Below are 13,151 nucleotides of genomic sequence, written 5' to 3'. Positions count from 1 at the left end.
TCTATTTAGTCTGGCAGACAAAAAAAGACCCTCAGAAACATGTTTTATTTAATAATGGACAAATGTCTAAATAGCTCCATGTAAAAATAAAGCAAGGAAACAAGTACTAGGTGTTATACTTGTTGGTGGAAGCCTAGTGGCTTTCTTTGAAAGGCATACATAAGTGCTGGTGTTGCAGTTCCCTTTGACATAGAAACAGCCAACCACAGAGCAGACAACAAAAAATGTGATTTATATTTGTAAAATACACTCATGGTTTTTATATTTCTAAATCAACTCAACTGGAGCTTCTCAAAAAAATAATAGGCATACTTCTCTCTGATTTCAAGTTCATGTGTACAATCCATATTATGAATAACTAGATTATGCATGGTGTCATTTGGTATGTTAAAGAGGGGTCGGTAGTTTAAACTTTGTAAAAGAGAAAGTAAATAAATGGCCCATTGTTAAATCTCATCCGCCTGTTAAAAGATGTAAAGCCAGGCATGTCCTATATGGGCACGCCAAAAAAACGAAAACAATTAAAATACTTTACTACTTGCATCAGTTTCTGCTGTTTCTCTTCGTCCCCAGAGTGGACGCTACGCTAAAGCACATGCTAGAGTTTGGGCTGTCGCGTTACTGCTCTCTGCCAATCCAAATCTGGCTCAGTGAGTTTGTGTGGCTGCGCGCTGCCCCTTCTCGCTCAGACTCTGAGATTCCCGACGTGATTCACACTCAATTGCAAACACCGAACCGACCACCAGACAACATGGTAAGCAGTGATGCCCCTCCGGGGACGAAATCCCAGATATGTTTATCCCTATGTGTAACTCTTTGCCATCCTTTTTAAACACTTACCTGGAGCAAACGATTATTAATGCGGGTTTGTTGGGGATATGGTATTGGCAGAGCCCGTTTTCTGCTGGAAAACAAGAAGTGATTTGAATTGGGTTTTATAAAAGCAGTGTTCAGGTACCGCAGGCCCTGAAGCCTCCAGGCAGCCATTTTAACCTAATTGTAGCCGCATTGACCGGCTACTGAATATAATTAATAAATACGTTTAATGTCATTTTTGGAAAATTCTTTTTTTTTTTTTTTTTTTACCAGAAAGACCGTTGATTAAGAAGACGTTTCTTGAATGTATGATATTTTGGTGTTAAAGCTGGTGAATGAAGTTGGTCTTTCACAGTGTATTGCGGTTTTGTGGTTTGAGTAACACAATGCTGGATTAACAATTTGCGGTTATTATGATGTCCTGTGTAATTGTCACATATTTACTTAATTAAACATGAAGGGTGCTGTATTTGTAATGACTGTATTTTACATGTTTTTTAGTGTGTGTGTGTGTTAATGTAATATGTTTTGTCTGAACCGGTACGTTTGATGGGTCACTGTAAAGTTGACCATGTAAAAATTATTACAATTTTTTTTAAATATAAATCCAGCAGTATAAATATGAAATGTAAGAACATGTAAAGCCCCATGATGACCACAACAGCTCCGAACAAACGAAGCGGCAGGTTAAAATAACTCGACAAGATCAAAGCTCGTTCTAGTCACTTGTGGCTTGCTGGACACAAGGGCGATTTTATTTAACCTATCAAAGATGTTTAATAGTATGTTACAGTATAGTGAAAGTGAAAAATGTAAAGAAAAACAAAACTAAATAGTGAAATCCCGGTATTGTTTGACACATTTTTTTGTTTAAGAAAACTTATGAATCAGCAAGACAGCTTAGTAATTACAGTTACAGTTTTGTTGTTGATACTTATAATCGCTTATAAACTTCTCCATCTTCCATGTGCAAGTTTGCAGTAATCCATGTAGTAAAAAAAACAACGAATGATTAAGCAATGTATTTGTAGGCTACCAGCTGTTCAAAATGACTTGTAAAACAGTGAACAAAAATATTTCAAGTGGCATTTGCTGTAAATTATTACAATTTCAGATAAGTAACACAGTAAGTGGTTATAGCTTGTTCATTGGTCAGACATTTACAGTTGGGATTAACATGTATGTTTTGTTCTTTTTTTGTGTGTTTTCAGGCCTCTGGAGTCACAGTCAGTGATGAAGTCATTAAGGTTTTCAATGAAATGAAAGTAAGAAAATCTTCAACATCAGACGAAGTCAAAAGGAGAAAGAAGGCTGTGTTGTTCTGCCTCAGTGATGACAAGAAAAAAATTATTGTTGAGACAAGGAAGGAAATCTTGGTGGGTGACGTCGGTGAATCTGTGGATGACCCTTATGCTTCCTTTGTGAAGTTGTTGCCTCTGAATGACTGCCGATATGGCTTGTATGATGCCACGTATGAGACAAAAGAATCCAAGAAAGAAGATTTGGTATTTATATTTTGGTATGTATATAAGACAATTTGTTGGTCTTTGTAACTTTTAATTCTTCTTTACAGTGGTAAGGCAAGGATTTTAAATTCCGAGACACATTTTATATAACATTTAGCTACTCATCCAATAGACATACATTTCAAGCTAATCAATCTGTTAGGTATAAATACATTTTCACTGATTACTTTCAGTCTTTCAGTGCATACCATCACTGCTCACTTTGACTTTATTGTTTATTTAATTATTAAACAGGGCCCCTGAAGGTGCCCCTCTAAAAAGCAAGATGATCTATGCCAGCTCTAAAGATGCCATCAAAAAGAAGTTTACTGGTTAGTAAATAGTACCTTCAAATAATAATAAAAAAAACCACACATATATCTTCATTTTTGTATGAATTTCATTGTTATTTATTACTTTTTTGGTTGTTTTTCAGGTATTAAACATGAGTGGCAAGTAAACGGTTTAGACGACATTCAGGATCGTTCTACTCTTGCAGATAAATTAGGTGGGAACGTGGTAGTTTCACTTGAAGGAAGACCCTTGTAAACTGACAGACACGTGCCATCTGGATCCAAGGAGCTTCCTTTTTTGCAGCCCTGTTGATATCATTTGGTCCTATTGCAATAGTTCTCAGTTGTTTTTTTTCTGTGTTTGTTTTTTTTCTCCCCACATTCATTAACCACCAGTGATTACAATTTAGACTGTTACTAGTGATAGTTTTGTAATTGTAGAAAATGTGGCAATTTATATTGGCTAGCTTAAAACACTTGGGAAAGTTTTTTTTTTTTTTTTTTTTTAATGCCTTGAGAGTTTTTTCCATTGCTCAGAAGGTAGTTATTATTCAGTATTGACAATTGCACTTGGTTGGTTTGAGGAGGTTCATAAAATTCATAAACCTCCCCTGCCTCAGTAGCCCGGGTTTGTGAAACAGTAGAACATATTTTACACTATGCATCAGAGGCACTTTTATGTAAAATACATTTTATTTAGACACCTTACAAAGGAATGCCAATTGAGTTTCTGCATTTGTCATCTAGGGATTTTATTACTTCAGTTTTTATTCCTGTTATGCATATTTAAAAAAAAAAAAATGTTCTGTTGCCTTGTTTGTTATAAGTACACTACTGAATAAGAAGGATGGTGTCAAAGTTTACTGTGATTTTTGCAACACGAAGGACATATAAAATAGTCACAATAGCAATTTATGTATAAATAGAGCCTTAAATTGAACACTGTTTTTGAGATCAGAAAAGTGGCCACGTTGCAATAAACCTTGTGGCTGATAACAGGAAGCAGACTTTTTCATTTATTGAAACATTGTCATATTTTTAACTGCCCACTTTTTAGTGTTTACTTTGGAATATTTGAGTACAAGGTACAATATAATACTGTATGTTAAATTAATGAATCCGTGGTATCTCTGATGTTTAACATTGTTACATTGCCATTATAGTATGTTTTACTTTGTGGGAATGGTTGTCTTCATGCAAACAAATATTTTTTTAAGTGAGCAGAACATACTGAAAAGAACAAAGTGTTGATTGTAAAACCTGGCTAATATCATTGCATAACATAATTTTAAAATTCCCCCTTTTAAAATTGTTTTCTTAAATTTCTGTAGTTCTTGCTTAATAATCAGTATCTGCGTCACGAAAATAACTGTTTAACTGCTCCTTTTTAGAACTGTTTCTATCAAACAAGCATGTCTAGCATTAGCGTCTGGGCTTGGGTAGAAGCCAAAAGCTGGTCGTCGTAGAGAATTTGATCCGCACGCTGTGAGCAATCCTCTGGTAGCCAAAGCTATTTATGGCAAACACATGCTTTTGTATCTTGTCATCGTTGTCCACAAATGGCAAAAATTGGACATGATTCCAGAACTCTGCAAAAGGGAAGCCCCTGATGGGCATGCACATACTATGACTACAAAAGGCTTTCTACATATAAATTATTTCCTATTGACTGACTAAAAAATGTGTTAGTACCTGTGTTTATTTTTTTCTTCAGCATTGCTTAAGAACAGTATATTGATTTCAAATGTCCCAAGTGGTTGGAATGAGGTTAGCTGTTGTGTAATTATTAAAGAAGTTCACAAATATTTATGTTTACATACAACCAGTGCTCATCTAATTGTCCAGTGATAGAAACTGATCTGTCTTGTGACCATGAGCCTTCCAAATTTTATTGGATTGCACCATCATTTTTTAAGCATTGAGTTTACTCCTATCAATTAACTATAAGGTACCTTAAATGACAGTAATTAAAATCATAATTCAATTAGAGAACTTTATTATGGACACATTACACTTTTTAAAATACAGATGTTTAAATTATTAAGGAGCCTGTGAAGATCATGTATAGTTTTGTAAAGTCACTTCTGCAACTTCAACTGCTAATCTCAAAAACCATTTCAGATGCTCATACCCTTCACTGTGACCTAAAGTCAAGTGATTGTCAGTTTTTCAAATGGTAAAGATCCAATGCTTTTTTTGAGATATTGGCTTCATATTTGGTAGTGTGTTCTTTGATTCTTGAGGTGAGTTAAATTGTGGTGTCCTATAATAAAAGTTAATCAATTTGCAATTTACAGGTATACCACAGTAAACTTTAAACTTATAATTACTGGTAACACTGGGAAACTTGTTCTCGGTTGCACATCTGTGTACATTTTCCCCTAAAATATAACTTTTTAACTTTTGTTCTTGGTATATAAATTAGCATATAACTAAAAAAATAACAAAAATGAATACTTTTTATACTGGAAATCATAACTGATAAACGTAAATTCTAAGATAAAACTTGACTTAAGGATCAATTTGATCAACTTTCATCCTGGATGTCTTTTGAGCATTTTACAGGATTTAGGAACCATCCTTGGTTATATCAACCACCTACCTTTAGTTATCCAGGGATTACTCCTAAAAATAGGTGGAATATGCCATTGGTGTAGGTCAACAGTGAGCGCCTTTTCAAAGTAATGTATTAGAAATTAAAATGGTACTGAAGCTAGTATAAAAAAAAAAAAAAATACAGCTACTGGTGTTTGTTAATAAAGGTAAATAATATTAAAAAAAACTATTTAGTTGTGCTATTTATTCATTTGACTCGTTTATTTTACAGTATAATTTAATAATTGTCATAATGTTGTGTGTATGTATCTAGCTGCAAAAGCTTGTGAAGCCAGTCGTTTTACTTACTAATAAACATTTGTCACGTGAGAACTTTTCATAAAATTACCCAACATCAATTGTAAAGGGTTTTATGCAGTCTTATTTGGTAGATTATTTTATACACTATCACTTAGAATTTGTTATTTAACCTTGATCAATGCCAACCCACACACTCATGTGATTGAACTAGTGTACCTACAAAATCTTGCTCACTAGCTTTACATTTCTACATTGATCAATTAATCAATACAAAATACACCAAATCAGATTAATTGTGTATGTGTTATAATAATGATTTAGCTACGTGTACTAGCACCATCTACTGCTCATGTTACGCATTTCAGTGAATGTGTTTGACCTTTATTTGTTGGAGTGGTATTAGTATTCATCCATCCCAAGGTTAGAGCAGGTGTAAGGGAGAGAGCAGGGCTGTCCTTCAATGCCCACATAGATTAGGATCGGTGTAACCTATTGAATTGGCTGAGTGCCATTGCTAGACAAATATTTCACTGGTACATATTTCTTGTGTGAAACTCAAGTTTCATCATCGTTACAAGAAACAACTGAAATATATACACAGATCTAATTTGTCCAAAGGTAAAACAAACAAAAACAAGTGTGCAAATCAAGCCCCTAGTGCAGCTGTGGACAACTCCGTTCACGACGGGCCAGTCTACACGAGATGTAATACAAAAACTGATAAGGAATGAGCTTTATTTGAGATTGAAATATATCGTATCTGCTGTTATGGGTTTTTTGTTTGTTTGTTTTGTTTTGTTTAATATGTTATTTACCTTATTACATTAAAAAAAAATGCAGTGTAGCCCTGGAGTAGTGACAGAAGTAAATCTACTGTGAGAAGGTATTCAGTAATATAACGATATTACCCGCAGGACTTGTGTTTTGCAACAACAGGAGGAAGAATTACCGCACACACGATGGAATTTCTCGCAGAGCCTCTCGTCCTCGACTCCGCCCCACTGTGATAATGTCCTTTCGGGGCGGGCGGGGGGGGGGGGGGGACTGCCCCCCTGGCCCCGCCCCGCTTGTCACATGACTATCAGCCACAACTCCACTTGCAGAAGCCATGATGGTGGGTGTTTTTCAACCTTTTCCTTGTTTTTACATTTATAAAAATAATAAACTTCGGTTCTCTGTGTAAAGTGTTCATTCAGTGAACGCTTGCATTAACGACTCATCTGTTTTCTCCTGCAGCAGGAAGGGTTGGACGACGGCCCCGACTTCCTCTCTGAAGAGGATAGAGGAGTAAGTTTGTCTTCTCCCCGACCCCCCTACTTTCTGTATAATTCAAACACGAGCACGTATTTTAATGGTGTTCCAGCCTTTAGGTTGTGTTGCGTTTGCAAACCCTTTTTTTCCGTGTTTCGCGTTCCGCCGTAAGTTTTCTGTACTAGGAAGTCAAAGCATTTTTCTGACACTGGTCATGAAAACACATTTTTAAAAAAAAAGCGTGTGTGTGTGTGCCAGTGCTTGAATTGCCGTTGGTGACACACTTTTGTGTGCATTTGTGATTCAGTTCTAAAGTAGGATTTTGTTAAATGTTGTTGTTTTGTATTGTCTTTTTTGTCTTTCTTAAAAGGTGTAGTAAAAAGAATAGGGATGTTCCCTTTGTTGCCAATCACTTGACTTCGTCTAGTGCAGTAGGTCATTCGTTCAGTGGCATATCAGTTGCATTTGTAAATGGCCTTGAAGCAGAATACTAAGTGGAGTGCGCGATTGAATCTTTGTAGCATGTATTCGTGGCTGTCGTAAAACGAGTGAAGTGACTGGGTGTTAAACAAACGTAAGATACAAAGTTAAAAAGATTTATATTTGATTTAATTGGCAAAGTAATAATTGACGCTGTAATAGTAATACAGTCATCATTCATTTGCCAGTTGTGTTAATGAACATGTAAAAGGCTAGCCATGAATTTCTAAAGGACGTCTAGCCACCTCCATTGCTGACAAAGTAATTTTTAGGAACTTCTACAAGACTAGAAAATGAGAGCTTCCACCTGAGGTTAAGAATTCTTGCATTTTTACACAGTAGGTGACTGGACATGCCTATACAACGATAAAATACATCTATTATTACTTACTACAGAAGGGAACACTCACTTGCCTATACTGTATTTTTTGTAAACCATCTGCTTAAAACATTGAGGGATTTGCACAGTGGTGTCTTTTTTGAGCAAAGGATCTGGATTTCTAAAGACAAGATTAGTGTTCTGGTCATTTGCCAGACAGCAAATCTGAATGTCATGCAGTACCTACTGTACATGAGTGTAGGTTCATTAAAATTTGAAGTGTTTTCCCTTTAGAGCTGCAAATCCAGACTAAGAGCTAAAATAATGTGTGACAGATTTTATTTTTTTAAATTAACTTTTTAGAGTAAAACCTGTTTGCTATGGAAAACCTGAGGATTTGTATCCTGGACTCCATAGACAGCAGTTAATAAAAAAAAAAAAAAAAAATGTTTTCCAATACCACTTCACTAACACCTGACTGTTCTGTGGAGTGTCCAATAATTCATCAGTTCAATGCGTGTGTCCAATTAATTTTGATATTTTGTGATTCAAGAGCCACAAAGCATGCTTAAGGGCATAAATTGAGATGTTCATTGGAGATGAGTATTGAATTTGAGTCGCTGAACATCTGAATTATTGAACTTTCCTTCGGGTTTTAGTTTGCAATCCAAGTGTCTGCAAGCCCCTTCTTGCCAAGGGTTTTTTATATCTGAAAATAAACAAAACTAACCCCATCTCCCCCCTCCTTTTTTTTTTTTTTTAAAAAAAGCCCAGAGCCGTGAATGTGGATCTTCAAACAGATGCAACCCTTCAAGTTGACATTTCTGATGCTCTGAGTGAAAGGGACAAAGTAAAATTTACTGTTCACACCAAGGTATTGTATTGAATTCAGTAGAGTTTCAGTAGCGACATAAAGGGTCCAGCCATACAATATGACATCTACAAAAGGGTCCAAGTTGTATATACATACACAAAAGAAAGTCAACCTTGAAGATGTAATGTAAAAGTGACTATTAAACAAGGCATAACTGAGGCAAACTTGGACCTCAGATTTTCTTGCTGTAGGAACTACTGTAGCAGCAACATGACTAAAACATGGAGAGGCCAAGCTGTAGCAATACCCTAGGTTTCACGTTTTTTCCTGTAAAGCTAGTTTTGCTCCATCGTTTAATCTAAGTTGGCCGGAAACTACTGTGCTATGTTGGTATTTAACGAGAGACAGAGAGAGAGTATATTTCCTGCTGTGTTCAGTTTGTTTAATGGTGTGCCAGTTTTCTGTTAATATTGCCTCCTCCTTTATATCAGTTTCATCCTGCACTTTTTCAGATATTGAATAATCTTTCTGTTTTCCTCCAGAGTACATTACCAAATTTTAAACAAAATGAATTTTCTGTTGTTCGACAACATGAAGAGTTTATCTGGCTTCATGAGTCCTTTGTTGAAAACGAAGAATATGCAGGCTATATTGTAAGTATACTGCAGGTTGATATTAAAGGGGTTGCATAATATGAAATGCGAGGGAACATTTCTGAAATTACAATTTTCAGCAGTTGGTGACTTACTGAGTATAGACAGTAACATTAATGGTGTTTAATTACATCCTTAAAACTTATTTTGACTTGTGTGGCATTATTCATATCAGTATTCTCTACTGAAGACCATTAGAACATGCTTCTAGTTAGTTCTCTACAAGGGTTTTTTGCATCTGTTGTCAGAAGTGTGTATAGATGTGTAAGTTGTGGCGAATAATCAAATTAGTCTCAGTCTCAACTTTTTGTTTGACATTAATGATTCAAAAAGTCATTTTGAGGAACTACATGGAAGGATATTTTAATGGTCTTTAGTAGAGAACATATTGCTATGACCCATGCCAAGCTCAAGCTTTTGTAATGACTTAATGAAAAACGAAAACAAAATAAGTATTGTAAACCAAATAACAAAGTATTTCATGGACCCTATGTATTCTACCTTTTTAATATACAACTTTGACTATGGGCACTAAATTGACTGTGGCAACAGATATTATGTCAGGTTTGCCTGCTATGTAATGAAATAGTGGCAGTAGTCTTCAGCTGCATTTGGCAGATTGTTCTTATGTAGAAGGGTCTTACATTTTATTTTATTTGCAAATGTCATTGGTATATCTTGTTTTGTACACAAATTGAATAATTGTCTTTATTTTATATTTTGGTAATATAAACATTATAGCTTTTAATGTGCTGGATACAGGATTGCTGTGGTTTTAACCATTCTAGATTTTACTGTGAACGTAATTGAACTTTGATTTTACTTAAAAAGAAAACCTACAATGGTTCAATCTGCTATTCATAATCTTTCCATCCCTGTATCTTGTAAATAATGTTAACATGTATCAGACAGACAAGGTGCTGAGTATAACCAAACTGATACCCTGGTGTACAATTTTAAATATTTCCTTAATATTTCTCTTATACACTATATCAGATGGATTGTGTCTCTTGGGAGACAGTTTGTTCTATTGCTCGGAGCAAATAATTTAGTAAAAGCTAGTAAATCCTGATTCTAGTGGTGCAATCGGCACCCTGATTTCTTACTCCATTATCGTGTAGGCATTTATCAACGATAATCGATGCATTGATGTTTTATTTTTCAAAATGAAGAACAATTAGGTTTTTTTTAACCTAATGTTTCAGTTGTGCGTAATAGTTAAACAAAAAGGCACAACTTGTATTCAGATTAGAGCACTTCCGATTTTATATATATATAAAAAAAAGAAATACAAAGGACTCGTTTTTAACAACTGAAAAGAATATGCGTACATCCACATGACAGATCTCTTCAACATTGTACTAGTAATAAAAAATTACTATATTTTAACAGAAGTAATTTATATCTGAACTATGGTTGTTCACTACTGTTACAGGTTATGTCCAAAAGCAAAACATTTGAATTAATCACACAAATCCTAACTATTGTACTAAATTCAGCTTCTTTTTATGTAGTATTGCAATATAATCCAAACACAACATGCTTTGAAACAAAAGGTAAATCAGCAGATTTTAATAGATTTGAAAACTGCATGAGTTTTGGGACAGTCTTTTGTCTATTGTGTTACTAGACATTTCTTACATTTATTATGATTTCTCAATAAGCCAGCAATCTGTGTATTTCTTCTACCATGTAAAAGATCCCTCCAGCTCCACCAAGGCCTGATTTTGATGCATCAAGAGAAAAACTACAGAAACTTGGGGAAGGAGAGGGATCGGTGACTAAGGAGGAGTTCACGAAAATGAAACAAGAATTGGAGGCGTGAGCAATAGCCTTTTTTTTAAAAATAATTTCATGTTAGGAACAGATGCTTTTATGAATTACTCCTGATTCCGAATCAGTAATTATCTTGAATTCATATTTTTTTAAATAGTACTGTACCTTTTAGAATCAGAAGCTTTAACACCTTTATTAAATAGCATTACATTGTAAAATAAAATGTTTTGGGTAATTCTATGTATTTTTGACCAAATATAGTATGTAATTATACCTCGTGCATGTTGATTAGCACTGGAGTGTTGCAGTTATTTAATACATACGGTGTATGCATATTTCTTTGGTTTTCCAAAGGTAACAGCTGCTTTTCATTTAATTTAGAGAGTACTTGGCCATATTCAAGAAAACTGTGGCAATGCATGAAGTGTTCTTGTGTCGTGTAGCAGCCCATCCAGTCCTAAGGAAGGACATGAACTTTCATGTGTTCTTAGAATATAACCAAGACGTATGTATCCTTCATATGTGTGGGTTTAAAGACTATGAAATGCAATGGAGAGATTGTTCTGGCATTGTTGTGAAAGCTGGTTTCACAGACCCTGATTAGCATTAATCTTGGACTACCTAATGTTACCTTAGGCAAGGTAGTGCAAGACTAGTGATAATCGGGGTACATTTTAATTTGAACAGGTAGTAGTGGTGTTTTGTAGGCATTAAATAAAGAAAGAAAACTGTCCCTTGAATATGGTATGTAAGGTACATATGCTTGTATTTTGCAGCTAAGTGTACGAGGCAAAAATAAGAAAGAGAAGCTGGAAGACTTTTTTAAAAACGTGGTCAAGTCTGCAGATGGAGTGCTTGTGGCAGGTGTAAAAGTAAGTGAATGTTTATGATAATATCTTGAATGAGTAAGATGACTCTTTACTGAATTTCTGTACACATTCTTATACATATGCTTTTGTGAACCATTTCAAAATCTGAAAATAATCAAGTCATATGTCTTCCAAAAAAATATTATGATGTGGCGAGATATTGGGTTTGAATGTTTTTGTTTTTTTTAAAGAGTAACGTGCGTTAATCGCCCCCTGTCTTGACCCTCTCAGCATACCGTAATTCATTCCCAGCGGCACTATTTTAATATGCTCGAGTGCATGAACACAGTAAGGGCATTCGTCGTTTGAATAGAAGGTTAGTCACGGAACTGCGTTATGGAGCAAAGCAATAAAATTGAAGGACTTATGAATGGGAAGCTTTAACAGGAGTTAATTGGACAGAAAGACTGTTACTTGTGTCTGTTCGTTCGTGTCACAGAATGCATCTAGTCTTCTGTACCTCCTGCTTGCTGTAAACACACCTTCACTTCTCAAAATTCACCACTTCTGCTACAGGCAGCAAAAACAGAACAACAAATGAAACCTGTCGGTTTCGACAGTACGTTTTTTTGTTTTGTTTTTTTAGAAATTCAGGATTTCTGCAAGTCTGTAAATCAAGCTACATTATGTCCTACTAGAAAGGACTTCAGATAGATGTTGGCATTCAGTCCATGTTCATGTTACTAGTGACATTCCTGTAGTTGTAGTAATGGGGATTGTTGTGCATTTTTGTGCCTGCTCTATCATGTGATTGATTATTTATTTATTCATTTATTTATTTAGTTGTATGTTGTAATACTTGTACTACTTAAGGGGGCTACTTTCAGTGAGACACCCTGTATAACCAATGCTGTTGCAAAGTGGATAGCTACTGACTTTTTCATGTTTAAGTTACCAGTTTTATTTTACAAGATTTTGTTACTTAGTGAATGCTTTGTTTTATTTATATATTTGTTATAAATAAAAATTTAATGCCCTTTACTGATAAGAAAATATACAGTTTAATTTGAAATGCCATAAGTTGAGTAATAAACTGACTCCGTTGTGATTGAGCAGTTCAAACAGTTTAACAACAAAGGCTGCAGTTTTTCTGTATAAATAAATATTAAACCATAGAGGGGCCAACAAAATTAATCCAGAAATAAGAAAACAGGGGTTTTATGATGCGCTGTTTTTTGCATGATGTTAATAATAATAATATTAATAATAATTATATATTTATTTGTTTTTTTTTAATATCCTGTAAACAGGTCATGTGAAAAAAGATACCTGTTTGTTGACCATTTTAATTAAAATAAGTTGGATGTTTTCCTAATTTTTAATAAGTTTTTATCTGAGAGAAATTTAGTTTTGGTCATTATAACACCAGTTAATGAGAGTATCGATTCTGGATATATATATATTCTGTATAAACACATTAAATAGGTAAATATCAGCTTTTTTTTTTTTTTTTTTTTTATTTAGATTGAAAGATTCTAATATCAGATAGAATACATTAGAAAAATAAAAATGAAAGCAT

The 13,151-nt window shown here is 34.6% G+C and overlaps 2 protein-coding genes across 2 annotated transcripts in view; both read left to right on the top strand.

Moving 5' to 3' along the window:
- Positions 1–647: 647 nt before the first annotated feature.
- On the top strand, positions 648–4,700 carry LOC121330024 (cofilin-2-like). Its single transcript, XM_041276239.1, has 4 exons — positions 648–754; positions 2,028–2,335; positions 2,577–2,653; positions 2,758–4,700. The coding sequence occupies exons 1-4, from the start codon at positions 752–754 to the stop codon at positions 2,868–2,870; spliced, it is 501 nt and encodes a 166-aa protein (XP_041132173.1). The 5' UTR covers positions 648–751; the 3' UTR covers positions 2,871–4,700.
- A 1,836-nt stretch (positions 4,701–6,536) lies between these two features.
- Positions 6,537–13,151, top strand: part of LOC121329994 (sorting nexin-6-like) — an 11,503-nt gene continuing 4,888 nt past the window's right edge. Inside the window, exons 1-7 of the mRNA XM_041276176.1 lie at positions 6,537–6,584; positions 6,707–6,757; positions 8,290–8,394; positions 8,877–8,987; positions 10,687–10,808; positions 11,145–11,268; positions 11,540–11,635. Coding sequence (XP_041132110.1) covers positions 6,579–6,584; positions 6,707–6,757; positions 8,290–8,394; positions 8,877–8,987; positions 10,687–10,808; positions 11,145–11,268; positions 11,540–11,635 — 615 coding nt within the window. The 5' untranslated portion in view covers positions 6,537–6,578. The remainder of the gene's footprint in view (positions 6,585–6,706; positions 6,758–8,289; positions 8,395–8,876; positions 8,988–10,686; positions 10,809–11,144; positions 11,269–11,539; positions 11,636–13,151) is intronic.

This window comes from Polyodon spathula, chromosome 17 (genome assembly GCF_017654505.1).
Source record: "Polyodon spathula isolate WHYD16114869_AA chromosome 17, ASM1765450v1, whole genome shotgun sequence".
In the NCBI taxonomy this organism is placed as follows: Eukaryota; Metazoa; Chordata; class Actinopteri; order Acipenseriformes; family Polyodontidae; genus Polyodon; species Polyodon spathula.
This window is presented reverse-complemented; position numbering and strand designations above follow the sequence as displayed.

Bases quoted from the DNA above. Each gene is read 5' to 3' on its own strand.
- LOC121330024 (XM_041276239.1), top strand. The intron at 2,336-2,576 runs GTATGTATATAA...ATTATTAAACAG, and splicing joins GATTTGGTATTTATATTTTG to GGCCCCTGAAGGTGCCCCTC. The intron at 2,654-2,757 runs GTTAGTAAATAG...GTTGTTTTTCAG, and splicing joins CATCAAAAAGAAGTTTACTG to GTATTAAACATGAGTGGCAA.